Source organism: Oreochromis aureus, linkage group 1, assembly GCF_013358895.1.
Source record: "Oreochromis aureus strain Israel breed Guangdong linkage group 1, ZZ_aureus, whole genome shotgun sequence".
Classification (NCBI taxonomy): Eukaryota; Metazoa; Chordata; class Actinopteri; order Cichliformes; family Cichlidae; genus Oreochromis; species Oreochromis aureus.
In genome coordinates, this window is record NC_052942.1 from 39,726,029 (window position 1) to 39,742,827 (window position 16,799).

The window sequence follows — 16,799 nt, forward strand, 5'->3', positions numbered from 1 at the left end:
ACTCTTGCTGCAGCATTTTGGATTAACTGAAGGCTTTTCAGTGAGTTTTTAGGACTTCCTGATAATAATGAATTACAGTCGTCCAGCCTGGAAGTAATAAATGCATGAACTAGTTTTTCACTGTGAGACAGGAGGATTCTAATTTTAGAGATATCGATGAGATGAAATAAATCACAGCTACATATGTTCATGCTGAAGGATAACAATCCCCAGAGAGAGTCACGTACACCAGAGAAGCATGAGCCTCCAAAAACCCGCTTTCCTTGAGTTTATGACGTCATAGAATGTCATGTGACACAGTCTGGCGGATCGATGACCAACAAACATGAACTCTGAACTCTGGTGCTCCTCGATCCGCGCCGGGTTTTCCCATCAGCACCCGCGGTGCCGCTCGAGCCCCGTAGTAAACAAGCTCACCACGTGGGGGAGGAGCTAAGCTCTGATTGGCGGAGCTCTGTAGCGCAGGCACACACCCCACCGAGGACTGTTGTTTATTGTGAGCAGGAGCGGACCGACCGTCTGTGGTAATGTTGCAGGACACACACACCAGCACCGCGTACGCGTCTGCTGCGCCTGCGCACTTCGCGCTAAGGCTGAAGAACTGCGCAGGAACATCTGCGGAGTTTCAGCGGCGTGTTCCTGCAGAGATAACAAAGAGACGGCTGTGGGCGGAGCGTGTGTGCAGGGGTACAGAGCTGCACGTAGCACACACTCACACACACACACACGCTGCGCTGCTTGCGTGAGCTACGTGCAGGCCCCGCAGAGCCGCCGTTAAAGGAACATTCCGCCTCTTTTTGTGCTCCGTGTTAATGAGTCACGCCGACAGTTTGACCCACTTTCTCTGCGCTCGCAGCTCCCACTGTGTGACAGTTCACAGCAAAAATAACAGCCAGAAAAACATCATCAGGACACAAGATATGAAGAGATTTTAATCAGGAATGAATTATTTCCTCAGTCTGACTCAAAACTGTTTAAAGGCCTCCTGATATGTATTATCAGCTCTATGAAGGACGTCGTGTGACTGTTACAGATAGTTTTCAGCAGCTGCTCAGGAATTTATGGACAGATTTGCAGGAGACGTGAAGGCGAGGTGGCCAAGCATGAAACTTTACATATAAGGACAGAGTCCTGGTGCCCACATCAGGATATTTTCAGCATCAAACTGATAATTCCCTGAATTTCTGAAATTTTTGCTCTTTTTTCACCATTTTAAGATGAAAATGCTGTTCTTTTTTATTTTTATTTTTTAGGAAAACAGAAATCAAGTCCAGATTCAGCAAATCCTAGAATATAAAGAACAGTAAAGCCAAGAGGCTCTCTGTGGTGCTTTTAAACACCATTCTCTGTAATATTACTCCTGCTGAGTCAGCACACACACACAGTGTGATTCACTCCTCTGTGTTTGTCTGCTTCCAGACTCTGAGGCAGGTTTAGGCTTTCTGCAGGGAGGTGATCTGATAAATGTACTTGTGTCACCTGCTTTTTAAGATTGGGTGTGTTTCAAAGCTTTCTGTCACACGTGTCCTGAGATGGCTTCTCTGGGAATCATCTGATCACTGTGGTTTACATGCGTGCAGGAATCTGTGGCAGTGTGTCAGTGCTGCATGGAGCTGCGCTGCAAAGGAGTGCAGCTCTGTGTGTTTCTACGACGCCCAGTTATGGCATGTTTCTGGGGCTGTGTAAGCACACTGTTCCCTGTATGAGTGCACATGCATTACTTAGTTATAAGTGAACTAAGACACTGAAAACAACCCATAAAGGCCTCAAAAGGATCACATGAATACATCTGTTTGTGCTGCTTCAGCGTCAGTGAGATGACTACATGACAGTAATAATGAGACATTATTATCCAACCAATAAACAAGCAAGTGCTTCACTTTCAGCAGATCAAGTAAATAAGATGCCTACAAATGGAGGAAATTCAGTTTCACTCGGTTTAAGATCTACTTACGAGTTTCAGTCCTGCACAGAAAACACCAGGAGCGCAACATGCATCCATTTTCTCCACTGCTTATCCAGCCGTGCTGCAAAGAGCCGGCTTTCAGGGGGGACAGGGCAGGAGGAGGTGTGGCTGCGGCCTATCAAAGCTCAGCGTGGCTGTGAGGCACAGAGCTGAGCTTTCAACCTCACCTCCTTCAAAAGTGCTCGTAGAAGAAGAGGAGAAAATCTGAGGAGGCCAAACACTTGTAATGAATGACTTTATGTGACCAACACGTTTCAGCTCGAGGCTTCATCGAGGACAACAGAGTAGAAAATATCTAAAATAACCAAACACACATAAACATGCACCAGTGAGGCAGCTACAGGATGGGCATGTAGTTTAAAGCCTGGAAGTGTGGGGAGCCCTGCAGAGGACCTGGGTGTATACTGTAAACTTAGTGATTTTATCAGAGCAGCTTTGCCTGATTCACAGCTGAAAATAATCCTTCTTTGTCTGACACTGGACCAGTTCATCCTCAGTGACGCATAGACTGTATACCAAAGATGTACAGATGTTGCTGTGTTGACGCCATTGTAGCGTTTTGGATCAGACGCCGTGAGTCAGATTTGATAGTTGTGAAGCACGGTGGCGGTAGCGTCATGGTTTGGGTCTGTTCCGCTATCTCAGACTCTCGCAATGGAAGAATGAATTCAGCACTGTGTGAAGTAATCTCACAGCAGGATGTGAGGGCAGCAGTCCATGACCTGGAGCTTTGGGGAAGTTGGGTGATTCAACAAGTAAGAAAGAATCACTGAAAGGAAATCGGTGAAGAAATTCAGCCCTAACCTGAAACCAGCTGCGGAGTGATCTGAAGACGCAGTTCAGCCAAGCCAACAGGAATACTGAAATACTTCTCGCGCCATCATTAAATAAATAGGAAGTGTCTGAGTGAATTTGGTAAAGACTTTCTTTTTCCATCCTGAGACTCTCAGTTTGTTTATTTGACAAAGTTCAGCTGTTCATGCGTTAGTCCTGTTCCCCCTGTTTTCTTTTATCTGAAACGTATTAACCTGAACGTGGCTCGATATTCAAAGATTTATAACCAATTGTTATCATCATCATCATCATCATCAGCATGCGTGGCCTCCTCTTTAATCCTGAAGGTCCGCATTTCTGTGTATGCCTGGGGCATAGCAGAGCTTGTTTTTAAGGTCTATTCATCATCCAGGATGCAGGGTTGTTTAATCAGCTGATGATGACATCACTCTGGTGTGACAGATCCAAAGCAGTCAGATGACTCAGTGAATAAGTCTCAGTCTGATTCTCTCATCAGTTTTAGACATTCAGACTCCAAACGTGTGGACGGATCTGTGATTATTCTATATTTGTACACAGATACAGTCATTTTCTGACTATTTTCAGTCCAGTTCAGTTTGATTTATATAGCACCAATTCACAACAGCGGTTACCTCAAAGTAATTTATACTGTAAGGTAAGATGCTGCAGCGCTAGAGGCCCAACACTCACATGATCCCCTACCAGCAGCACTTGGTGAAAATGGAAAGGAAGAACTCCCTTCTAACAGGAAGAAACCCCCAACAGAACTAGGTGAAGGGAGGGGCAGCGATCTGCTGTGACAGGCTGGAGATGAGAGGAAAGTGAAGAGGGAGGAGAAGAAACAGAAACTATGAGAGCGCGAGAGCAAAGATCGTGCTCTGCTGCGATGATATGATGGCTCTAATTATTCAAGGCTTTGTATGTGAGGAGAAAGATTTTAAAATGTTTATTTAATGCTGTCCGGAGTCAGTGTGGCTAGAAATCCTGTTTCTAAGGTTTATAGGTCAAATATAATAACATCAGTTTGTCTGAACTTAGAGGAAGAATATTAGGGTCATCCAGCCTTTATGTTTTAAAACATACACTATATTGCAATAAGTATTCGGACATCTGCATTCAGGTGTATAATAACTTGTAACTCCCATTCTTAATCCATAGATTAATATACATAATTTAATGTCGGCCCACCCTTTGCAGCTATAACTGGAAGGCTTTCCAAGGGTTTAGGAGCGTTTATGGGAATCGTTGACCGTTCTTCCAGGAGCACATTTGTGAGGTCACACTGATGTTGGACGATTAGGCCTGGATCACAATCTCCAATTCATCCCAAGGTGGGATGAAAAGGTGTTGTGTCGGGCTGAGGTCAAGACTCTGTACAGGCCGGTCAAGTTCTTCAACACCAAACTGGCTCATCCGTGTCTTTTTGAACCTACCTTGTGTGCAATTATGTTGGAACAGGAAGGGATCATCTCCAAACTGTTCTCACAAAGTTGGGAACATGAAACTGTCCGAAATGTCTTGGACAGTCTTGGTATGCTGAACTATTAACTGAGATTTATCCTTCAAATGTTTTCTAGGTCAGACCGAGGGGGAAGACATTTGCTGTCGTGCAGTCCACGTATGAGACTGCTGAATGTTGACTGGTTGATAGGTGGGCAGGAATAGAACAGGGAGCGATAGCAGAGTTGACCAGGACGGGAGAACCGGGTAAAAACTGCAAAATAAAAAAATAGATGAGTGGCTGCAGTGACAGTTTTCATTATTTTTAATGCTCGGTTTCATTTCAGCTCTTTGTGTGTTAGAACTTCACTCTCGTTTGTAGCTGGCTCAGGGACCAACAACAACATGAGCAAGAGTGGCGCACAGACCGGTTGTAGCACATACTTTGTACACCGCCTCCATCTGACAGCAGAGCTCACTGCAGGCAGACGGGCACGAGTGGAGTGCACAGCAAAGGCGCTCGCTCCGCTTGACCATAAATTCCGAATTAGGAGTTCCTTTCTCTGGAACTAACTCCTGAGAAACAACCCATAACCCCACTCCACCAAAACTTTACACTCGGTACAATGAGAAGAGACAAGTACTGTTGTCCTGGCAACTGCCAGATTCAGACACGTCCATCACCAGACAGAGAAGTGTGATTGGTCACAGATCTCAGCTGCGCTAGAGTCCAGTGGCAGCGTGTTTACACCAATGCATCCCACATTTGCAATGTGCTTGGTGATGTAATTCTTGGATGTAGCTGGTCGCCATGGAAACCCATTCCATGAAGCTCTCTACGCACTGTTCCTGAGCTAATCTGAAGGCCACGTGAAGTTTGGAGGTCTGAAGCAATTGATGCAGAAAGTTGATCTACAGCAAAATGTTACTCCCAATCGCTTCCCCTTGGTTATAATCCCACTCACAGCTGACCGTGAAAGGTTTAGTAGTGAAATTTTTGGACTTGTTGCACAGTTGGCAACCTGCCACGGTTTGTAGAAGCCGTCTGCATGCCGAGGTGCTTGATTTTATACACCTGTGGCCACGGAAGTGACTGGAACACCCGAATTCAATGATTTGGATGGGTGAGTGAATACTTTTCACAATGTCGCGTATTTGTGATTTAACTAACTTTACCTTCTTATATAAAGTGCCTTGAGGTGAGTTGGTGCTATAAAAATAGTGGAATATGACAGGTTATCATCTGCATAGCAATGAAAAAAAATGTGTTTCCTAATAATTCTACCAGGGAGAAGCATGTATGATGTAAACAGTGTCAGCCGCTGTCACATCTTAAACTCAGTGAAGACAGAAAACAGGAGAACTATGTTCTCCAGAATATAGTCACAGCCCAACCCCACCCCAAAATCAGCTCATTCATAACTGCTGTGCGTCTTTTCTTCACCTCTGTGGTTGCAATACCAACGTCTGTGTGTGAAGAAGACTCATCGTTTCCATGGATACGTCCACTGTCAGGTGATGGACGTGGTAAACGTGCCTGCTGATAGTTTCACTGTTTTTAGTCATCAGCTGAACTCTTCTGATTAACTCTGACTCACATAATGACAGGATCTGACACACACACACACACACACACGCTTGTTTAATCTGTTTGTCTGTCACTGATGCAGCACTCTCACAGATCCTCTGAACCTGGATCTGGACCTCAAACCTTTAAAGTTCTGTCCCTGCCGGAGGAGCAGCCGTCTCACATCACACAGCTACAGGCTTTGCCATGGTGACGTCAGCTTAAACCGAGGGTAATGTGCCATCTGTGGGACATCTGTGCAACTCTGTCAGACAAGTCCTACAAAAGCTCTGCAGGGCATCTCCACCTTACAGAAATGTCCCAAAGCTCCAGAAATTCCCTCCCTCCTTATAAAACTGTCCTCGCTTCCTCGTTCATTTAAAACTTCCTGAAAAAGTTGCCTGTTCTTCCACAGAAGCCTCGTCTCTGTGTTTGTGCTGACCTTTGAAAAGTCTCAGACCTGAATGTGTCTTTACGAGGACCGGACTGATCATCTTCACAGAGCAGAAGCAGTCCAAACAAGACATGTCCAAACAAAGACTCAGCTGTCATTTGGACGTCACTGCATCCTCTCCTGATTTCACTGTGACTCAGCGTGACTTTCTAAATGCTGTAACTTCACTTACAGTCAGATGATAAAGGTCATGAAAACAAGAAATCACCTCCTGTCACCCTGAGGATGAGGCCACGGTTTGATTACAGGAATATACAAACAGCACATACTGAGAGAAGCTCAGCTTCAGTGTTGCACACCGATGTCACGATGTTAGACACGAGGCAGTGAAATCAGTCATAAACATGTTGGCTTTGAGGGAAGATTTAATAAACAGAAGCAGCAAAATGTGACAGCGGCTGTGAGGCAAGATTACTCAAATGCTGCCCAGTGGGAGAGGTGGCGCAAAGGAAGACCCCATGAAGGTTTGGCCTGGTTGGAGGAGGATGGGCTCTCTCTGAGAACACTTCCTGTCAGTGGACCTGGATGGCCACAGCCACAAATTACAGGTTTGCCTCATCTCAGCTGTTTAAAGTTTATTAATGCTTAAAGTTTGCATTATTAGGGGTGTGGCCTCTTTGACTGACCGGTGGATGGTGACACAGGCGGCTGTAGCTGCTAGCTATCTGCCAGGCTTCACCTCACCCTGAACTGGACCTCTGGACCATGTTTGTGCTGCTGGAGCCTTTTGGGGCATTTGTAATGACATCATGTGACCAATAATATGTCTGCTGTGAGGTCACTGTACTAACGGACCATCCAAGAAGGTGGAGCTCCAGTTTGTGTGAAATTCTTTGGCACTAATTAGCAGGTATCTGTGTCCGGGCGATGCTCTCACACTGTCTGTCGATGCATTTTGCTGATAATATCACGATTTCTTATAGAAATGATCACTTCTGTCTCAAAAAGGCCAAAATGGTAATGGGGCTACCCTAGTGTAGGTAAAGGTTTCACCTTATGGATCTATGTAGAAATCTACTTTGAAAAAAAAACTCAACAACAACAATTCATTCATAAGACTTTCAAAAATAGTTTTCTATAACTTTATTTAAGGTTTCCGTCCTTCATCATCTTTCCTTTCATGTAGACATGTTTGTGCTTTCTTTGCAGTTTGCTTGCAGGCCGTCACACTGTTTGTATATTATAAATATATATTTGTAGTGGAATCTGCCCCAAAGTCCTTCTAGAAACAACTCTCGCCACTTAGCATCTACTTTGAAACACCCTCTGGCATTTTTTTGCCCAGTTATCTAAATTATCTTTAATTTTAAGGCTCATTGGGACATAAAAAACCTGCATTGGCTCAAATCTGATTTTAAAAAATGCTTTAAAACTCTGCTGAACTACAATAAAGATTAAAAATATTTCTCCCCCCCCTTTTGGAAGTGAAACTTCCCTCCATCTTTGCTGTTCCTGAATCGTCCTCCATCTTTTCTCTGAACTTGTGTTCAGATTCAGCGAGTCGCTGTTGTCACTCCACGTGTGACACGTGTCTCTTTTTCATTCATAGCCTCAATGGCATTAAAAATTCAACCTCACATTAAGACGCTGAATCTGAGATGTTGACGCTGTGAGGTCATGAGTGTTAGGGTTCCAGCAGTCTGACTGGCAGATGTAGTTTTCAGGTTTTGGTGTTAATGATGCGTGCGGGAGGACCTGGCGTCCTTCTGCATCCATCATCCCTCCATCTCTGCCGTCCTCTCGGGCAGCGGAGGTGAAGACTCCTCCTCCTCCTCTACCGGTATCTCCGCAGGTGTATGGACAGGTGGAGGCGAAGCACTGGAGCTCAGCTTCTTGCTGACTTGAGCGTAAACTGAATTCCTGTCGTAGTTACTAAAATCCTCCAGAGCGGCGTCATGTGCTCTGGCTGGCTTGTGATTGGCCGGCATTGGTGGTGATGATATGTCCGGGTTGGTGCCGTGTCCTCCGATGGTGTGGTAAATGTGTTCTGCATTTTGATCTGTGAACAGACAGACGACACTTAGGAACTAATGATCGGATCATGATGATCAATAAAAGTACTGTTTCTATGGTTTCTTGCGCTCTTCCTTCTTTCACCCTCAGTCACAGAAAACTGTCAGTAACAGAGAATCAAACCTTGGCTCTGCGGCACCCCCAGGTGGCTCCTCCAGGGAGTGAACTGCACTGAGACTTCCTCTTCAGGACGTGACTCTGAACACACAAACACAGGCATCATGGGACATGCAGCAATCTGAGTTTCTTCACCGAGTTTCTCAATTTTTAAGTGTTGTCATTAAAAAATAATATCACGAGTTCATGAAAGCGATTCAGCCTGAAACCAGAAAATCGGGCATGAGAGCAAACTAAAAGCATCTTGATCTACACGAAAACTCCTGTTGATGAGCCTCATTTGAGTCCATGTGGAATATTTCTTATTTACTTATATTCACTCATGTGTGTTTATTTCATCTGTTTTATTCTTTAGTTTCACGTACGATGGAGCTGTCGTGACTATAGAGTCGGGACTTCAGGAGCCGGAGAGAGAAGACAGCGAGAGGTGAGAACATCATCAAATTTCCTTTTTTAAAAAGCACATTGATTAAATTCAAGTCGTTGTTATTTATTTAGCCCCAACAACACTCGCCTCAAAGTGTTTTAGATTGTAATGTAACGACCCAACAATATTACAACTATCAGATGAGCCCCTTTAAGCAAGCACTTCGTGACAGTAGGAAGGAAAAACTCCCTTTTAACAGGAAGAAACCTCCAGCGAATTAGGGTCAGGGATTTAGGGAACTAGGGTCTGCAGCTGGCTGCTGCTCAACCCTGATTGGACGATTTGATCTACAGCAGCTTGGTGCTTCATGGCAACACATTGAAATTTGCCATGCCGCCAGGGGATCAGTGCAACGTCATACTTCCTGTTTCCTCCTAAATTTGGACACTGATGAAATGATTTCTGCAGACCTCATGTTAAATCAGCTCCACTGATAATCACGGAGCGTCTCGTCCTTCCTGCTTCTGCACACGAAAAATGAGACTACAGATGAAACGTCCCTCGCGCCGCTCCTTTAAATGCAGAATAAATTTAAAAGATCCTTCAGCTCGAGGTCAAAAGCTTCTTTTTTGTGATTCTTTATTTTTCCTTTGGAAGAGTAAAGTTATGTTAAAGGTGGGAATGCACAGAGGAGATCATTCATATTTTTTTCCATAGTCACCCAGTCAGGACAACCACTCTGATTATGGTAAAAATACCAAAACACCAAACATCGTATGTTAGCAGCCCAATAATAAAAACGAAAGTTGGGAAGTGCAAACCCACCCTCAATTTTAGATTTTTGAAGATGCATCTTATTAAGCCTTTTGCGTTTACCCTGCCATAGATCAGATGAGATGACAGAATCCAGCTCATTGAAAAAAGTGTTGGGAATGAAAATGGGTAAGGCCTGAAAAAGGTATAAAAATTTGGGTAGAATGGTCATTTTAACTGAATTGATACGTCCTACCAGAGACGTAGAGAGTGGTGTCCAGTGGGTGAGGGACAGCTTCACTTGGTTCAGCAATGCACTGACATTTTCTGTGAAAAGGTTTTTATGTTTTTTTGTCACTGTGATTCCCAAATATGTAAATTTTTTCCTTTCAACTCTGAAGGGCAAGCAGGTGAAGTCTAACATACTTGCTTTGCTACTCAACGGGAAGAGCTCACTTTTATTAAGGTTCAGTTTATACCCTGAAATCTGACCAAGCTGACTAAGCAGATTCAATGCAGATGGTAGAGAGGCTAAGGGCTTAGAAATAAAGAGCAGGAGATCATCTGCATAGAGTGAGACCTTGTGTTCTGTATTGTTTCTCCAAATGCCGTGTACCTCTTTGCAACTGCGGAACGCAATGGCAAGGGGTTCTATGGCCAGATCAAAAAGCAGGGGGCTGAGAGGACATCCCTGGCGTGTGCCTCTGTGAAGTTTGAAACGTTTTGACAATTGGAGGTTAGTTCGTATTGTAGCAGATGGTTGAGAATAGAGTAATTTAATCCACGAAGTAAATTTCGCTCCAAAGCCAAATCTATCAAGGACTGCAAAGAGATAATCGAACTCAACTCAGAGTCTGTAGAGCTGGAGTAAACTATGTTAAATAGCCTCCTTATGTTAAAATATGAATGACGACCTTTAATGAAGCCTGTCTGGTCTTTTGAAATAATTTTTGGAAGAACTATTTCTAGTCTACGGGCAAGTATCTTGGCTGATATTTTAGCGTCTGTGTTCAATAGAGAAATGGGTCTATAGGAAGCACATTCCAACGGATCTTTTCCTTTCTTTGTAATAAGTGTAATACAGGCTTCATAGAATGATTGAGGAAGAGATCCTTGTTTGATGCAGTCCGTGAGGGTTGCACTAAGCTGCGTGGACAGTAATGAAGAGAAGTGTTTGAAAAATTCTGACGGAAAGCCATCCGGACCTGGACACTTGCCAGATTGCATTGAAGCTATAGCCAAGGAAACTCCTAACTGAGAGATGGGTTCATCCAGCCTTGTTTTAAGTTCTGGTGGAATTTCAGGAATGTCAAGTTTAGCTAAGAACTCATTAATTGCACTGCAGTCAATTTGGGACTCTGAGGTGTAAAGCTGTGAGTAAAAATCCCTGAATACTTCATTGATTTTTTCGTGATCTGTGACTATGTTGCCATCTTGTTGTCGAATTTTAAGAATACTTTGCCTTGCCCTAGAACCTTTTAGAAGGCTCGCCAGTAATTTATCAGGTTTGTCACCATGCATATAAAATCTGGATTTGTCATGTAAGAGTAAACGTTCAGTCGAGTACATTGTGAGTAGGTCAAGTCTTGTTTTAAGTTCTACACGCTTTTTAAATATTTCATGACTCTGTTTGAGAGCATACTGTTCATCGGTCTCCTTAATTTGTTGCATTAACTTATTGCTTTCATGGGTGGACTGTTTTTTAATTCTTGCTGAATAAGCAATAATCTGGCCTCTGATATACGCCTTAAAGGCATCCCATACGACAAGGCTGGAAGTCTCTGGGGAAGAGTTGGTGGCAAATATTTTTTTGAACTTAAACTATTAAACTATTAAAACAGCCTTCCCAGCCTCATTCATTCGTTTGACCTCATGAATCGTATAATGTAAATGTCTTTACTTATAGTCTGCTGTCTGTCTCGTGTTTGATGGGAAAGAGGGACCTTGCTTGGTCTGTGGCGCCCCCAGGTGGCTCCTCCAGGGAGGGACCCTAACAGGGTTTTCTTCATAAGGATGAGATTGAGGGAGGACTGATGTGATGCCTTTGTGGTTACGTCCTGCATCTAAAAGCTGGTTTGTAATATTACAAATATGAGATATAAAATCTTCTGCACACATAGTAGCTGCTGTTAGCGCAGTAAATTCTTACTTGTTTTCCGTGGTGGTTATCGTTACCAGCTCAGGAGGCTTTCATTTCACCTCCGATCTTCAGGTTCAGAGCATTTACTCGTCTACCTCTGTGCACTCACACGTAAAAGACGTTTTTCTGCAAAGACTTTTTTTTTCTGGAGGTGTTGTGAGCTCTTCCTCCACCCTGACCTCACTTCACGTGCAGTTTGGTGCTGCATATATAAAACTGAAGTAAACTCCATTGCACGAACCTCAAATTGTGATGAAACTACTTCATTAAAACTTCATTTAGTAAACTGAAAAGTCTGCTCACGTTTCTCATCGTTCTGGATCTCGTTGATCGTTGGGTTTTCTCTCACTTCCTCCAGCTTCACCTGTCAATCAACACGACAGGTTAAGTATGTCTGTGAAGGTTCTCAGTCATCCAGGTCATGGTAGTCTAAGGAGCTTGGAAAGAAAAGCGTCTGGACTTCTTTAAGTTGCTTGAAGACGTTTCACCTCTCATCTGAGAAGCTTCTTCAGTTCTAAGGTCAAATGGTGGAGAGTCCCAGATTTAAGCCCGATGGGAGTGTCCCCCCAAGAGGGACATTGGACCCCCTAATGATCCTCTATCTACAAGACCCACCTCCATGGGACAAAACTCAGCTGTCCATCTGCATCTAAAGGACAAAGGTCACTCGTTTGAGGATGCCAATGTTCACCTTTTGGACAGAGAAGACAGATGGTTTGAAAGAGGAATGAAAGAGGCCATTTATGTCCACTCTGAATGGCCATCTTTGAACAGAGGGCGGGGCTTACGACAACAACTGTCTGCCATCTATAATTCAGTGTTGAGATCCCTTCCCAGACACCTTAACGCCCACTCACATCCTGGGCCATCTGACCTCAGGAAATCACATGATAGGGTGGGGCCAGGTTTAACAATGAGCTCACCTGAAACCTTGGCTGATTGTGACCTACACCCGTTTTCACACCTTGGCTCGTGTGATTAGGTAGAGGATCATTAGGGGGTCCTTTGTCCCTCTTAGGGGAATAATCCCTCAGGCTTGAAATCTGGGACTCTCTACCAATTGCTCTTAGAACTGAAGAAGCTTCTCGGATGAGAGGAGAAACATCTTCAAGGAACTTAAAGAAGTCCAGACGCTTTTCTTTCCAAGCTCCTTAGACTACAGGTTAAGCCACGCCCCGTCCCGTCAGAGGTTTTAGGTCATTAAACTAGTCTCTTACCACGCTGATGAGTGTTGACGGGGTTCTGTTCACCTCCGGATCCTGAAGCTCAAATGAATGTCTGAAAAACAACAAACAACAACGTTTTTATCCAAGTTCAGATCAGGTTTTAATGATTTGCTGTTCATTTCAGATATTACTGGATTATTTAAGCTTGACTCTGATAATCAGGAAAGTTAAACTTTTCATTTTCATTACTGAAATATCTCGAGTGTTTCTTTTTTTATTTCTTTACTTTCAGGTTTTCATTGGTTGAACTGCTCTGTTACCCTTATAACTGACCTGTTTTCCAACTACTTCACTGTTTTAATCACTTTTGACTTTCAGAGCCTAAATTGTGATGATAAGCTTGACTCAAATCTCTTTAGCCCCTCGTAAATCAATAATCAATCGCCTTAATAGTACCCCCGTGGCACAAACACTCCTCGGTGGGATTCTGTGATGTAGAAAGTCAGCTGACCTGCCGCAGTCGCTGCAGAGACCCGTGAGGAAGATGGAGAGGATGAGGAGAAGCATGAAGAAGCTAACGACTCCCGACGACAGGAGCCACATCTCGATAACATCTGGTCCGGTTGCCATGATCCCTGAGAGGAGAGAAAACGCCGACGAGTGAAGGTTAAAGACATCAGCTGGTACTCGGAGTCCACAAAGGACGCTGACGCGTCAGGAAAACAAACGTGAGGATGACCCGGAGACTTTATGATCTCCAAGAAACTCACTTTGCATTTTAGTGTTTTGTAAAGAACTTTAATGAGCATCAGATGTAAATTAGCCTCAGTTTCTCTGATCATTAACAGGTCTAACAATCAGCAGAGGTCAAAGGTCAGAAACTTTATTCTTCCTTCTTCTAGCAGACTTCCACAGAAATTCCACTTGATCTGTTTTCATATCAGAGGAATGCTTTAAATGCGCTCTTCAAACATAACTGAGCAAATATGAGCTCATATTTACTGATAACACAAATGCAAGCTGATGTGTGATAAAGCCCTGAGTCATGAAAGCAATAAGCAGCAGACTCGTGGATCAAACGTGACGCTGTGTGTGCTTTAAGGCCGGTCCGTCTTCAGGTTTGTACTTGTTCTTTCAGCTCAGCGGTGACTCGAGCGGCGGTTTAATCATTCTGACCGACAAACAGTGAAGCAGAGGCCGGGAGGTGGGTCTCAGTGTGAGAACGCCATGTTCAGATTAGAAGAAACTGCATTTAGCAAAGTTAATTTCACTGTAATAAAGGAAACAAGGGGCAAACAGTCAAGCTAACACGTCTCCACCTCACTGATTATCACGCCACATCTCTTCTGTTAAATGTCGCAGTGAAAAAACATCAGTTAAATGTTTCAACAGGTGGGGGTTGGGCTGTTTTTTATTCTGTGCAGGGGAGCTTCCTGTTGTCTCCAATGCCTGACAGCTACTTTGTACCCATCCTGTTAATAATAAGTCACACTTTTCACCCCTAAAGCCAAATTCCTGCACAGAGGACAGAGCTGTGACTTAAATACGCAGATACATCTTAGTCCATCAAACTTGAGACTGAACTTAAAGTGAAGTAAGGCCACAGAGCAGGCGAACCATGAAGAGATTAGAATAAATGAATGAAAACAGGAAACATCATCAGCGTGTATGATGATGATCAGAGCTGTGGTGAAAGGTTTGGGCGGGGCTGCTCTTTTTAAGATTTCTTCTCTTTTCTCAGTTGTTTGGAGACAGAGTTCCACATATGAAGAAGACGAACGTGTTTCTGTTTATTTTCTTTTTGTTTTTGCAAAGAAAGCGAGCCTATAGCGTCCACGAAGGCGAGTCGCAGTCCCAGCAGGTCACCTGATCTCAAGGTCAGCCCACATCACCTGATGGCTCAGGCAACACCCTTGTCCACATCCTGATAGGAAAACAATTTAAGCTGCTTTATCCTGCCTGGCCACAGTTTCTGCACATTTGCAAGCCCCTTTGCCACCCACCCCAGATCCTCCTCCATTCAAACTTCATACCGGCTTCCAGTGAAGCCTCTGTTCTGTGCGAGGAGGTGGTGCTGTCGCTCCACCTGAATCCATCTTTGTATGCATGAGCACAAAGAGGTCCCAGAAAAATGCCAAAGAAGTCAAAAAAGAAAAAAAAGCTTTGAAGAGGCATAAAACAAGTAGATGAGACATTAAGAATCCATAAAGAGATGCTAAAAAGTTCTGACAAAGTGCAAAACAACAACATTGTATTGATAAAAAACAATGCAGCCACAACAGTTGGCCTCTTCACAGATACAAACCATTAAAGAGACTCAAAACCCCAAATTAGAGCCCTTTGTTTCAGCCTGTTCCTCATAGAACAGGGTGGGGTCTGCAGCTGGGGGCCCGCTGCCTCATCATCCGTCTCTGGTTTTCTGGTGTGAATACCAAACGCTGCCCGTCTGTCTTTTAACCTGTTTCCTGGTCTTAAAAGTGCTACTATGAGAATATTTTTCACATTAAACGAGAAAATCAGGAACACACTGACGCTGCTGCTATCACATAAGACAGCTCATAAAAGTAACAGATAACAGAACCTCAGATGTGAAACTTGGTAAAATAGTTACTTGATGATATCTCTTGACACATTAATATTAGGATAATTAGTGTTTGCACATTAAGTTCCTTCGAAACTGATAGTATGACTGTACGTCTGTGATATTAAAAATACATCAACTTTTTCATCTACATTCATGTCAGTTAGATAACTGCAGGCAGCTCCAGAGTACGAGTGGAGCTCCGAGTGTTCCAACAGCTCAGTTTACTTTCTTAAAATATGAGCGCTGAAGTTTAAGAAGCAGTGTGGACGTACCTGTGTGCAGACAGCTGTGTGTTCAGGTTCAGTGGTGCTATGAGGGTTTGTTCCCGCTGCACGTTTACTCATTGACAGACTGAACAAACACTGAGCTCCTCTGCTGTGAGAGCTGCTTAAAGACACACTGCACAAACACTGCACAGGACTCCGGATTCCCCCACAGGCACTGAGACCTGCTTGGCTTAGCCAAGCACAAAGACTGCAAGTGCACATATTCAAAATGTTGCAGTCTATGCTTAAAGCTAAAAACGTGTGATTATTAATGCTAACAAAAATCGGTAATTATTCAGAAATGTGCAGAAAACCTGCAGTTCCTCTAATATCCAACAGAGGCTCAAGCATTATCGTAGTTTAATGGGCAGCAAACCACTGTGTGTATATTAATTTTAGGCAGAGTGCTGAAAATACTGGAGATTTATGTCAAAAACATTAGTCCACATTTATAATAAGGCTCTAACATATTTTAGACCCATCAGAGATCATTGTGGGTAACTAAAACTGGAACGTGGCATCACAGACTGTTTTGTTAAAGGTGATGGTGTTCCACAGGGCTCTGTTATCGATTCTCTACTTTTTATTCATGTTTAAATTCAGTTCTTGTTTCTCTGGGAGGTTTATTGCTCACCTGTTTAAATTTTATCAAGGCTCAAAGTCTGCATATTTAGAGGCATACAAACTCACATTTCCTCTGTGGTCCTGATAGCTATCAGTTTAGCCTCTGGTAGTTTAGCTTTAGATTTGCTGTTCATAGCAGATCAGATTAGAAGGCAAAGCTAATCAAACTGTTTGAAACCTTTATTTTTACAGAGCTACAGGCTAACAGCTCACTTGCTGCCTCGTTTTCTGCTAAAGTTTTTAATTTATTCGTATCTCTGCCTTTTTATTTTTAACACCCTCCGTGTATTTGCTGTTTCACTGCTGATTTACTGATGAACTTTGACCTGCTCTAAGGTACAAGTATATGTGAATCGATGTTCCTAACCTGTCCATGTGGTTCCTCACACAAACTTTTACTCTGTGCTGTCAATAATACAGCCACAAATGCTTTCAGAAGTGGCTTTGTTTCATAGTTTTAGTGTTCAAACCAAGAATGATATTGTCTCCTGATAGCTGAACGGGGGGTGTGTTTTACATTTTATGGCGTCTTTCTAACCACAGGCAG

At 43.5% G+C, this 16,799-nt stretch overlaps 1 protein-coding gene across 3 annotated transcripts; it reads right to left on the reverse strand.

Annotated features, from left to right (window-relative positions):
• Window positions 1-7,267: 7,267 nt before the first annotated feature.
• si:ch73-204p21.2 (LINE-1 retrotransposable element ORF2 protein) lies at window positions 7,268-15,777 on the reverse strand. Of its 3 annotated transcripts, none has more exons than XM_039613930.1 (6): window positions 15,635-15,777; window positions 13,290-13,413; window positions 12,830-12,890; window positions 11,916-11,976; window positions 8,359-8,433; window positions 7,268-8,221 (listed from the first exon to the last, which is right to left on the reverse strand). In XM_039613930.1, exons 2-6 carry the CDS (start codon window positions 13,406-13,408, stop codon window positions 7,938-7,940), a joined length of 600 nt encoding a protein of 199 aa, XP_039469864.1. In that variant the 5' UTR covers window positions 13,409-13,413; window positions 15,635-15,777; the 3' UTR covers window positions 7,268-7,937. The 3 variants fall into 3 exon arrangements, with proteins under 3 accessions (XP_039469864.1, XP_039469861.1, XP_039469857.1); XM_039613927.1 differs by lacking the exon at window positions 15,635-15,777 and adding an exon at window positions 14,812-15,625; XM_039613923.1 differs by lacking the exons at window positions 7,268-8,221; window positions 8,359-8,433; window positions 13,290-13,413; window positions 15,635-15,777 and adding exons at window positions 8,440-11,542; window positions 11,622-11,814 and having other exon boundaries at window positions 12,830-12,889.
• Between the last annotated feature and the right edge of the window lie 1,022 nt (window positions 15,778-16,799).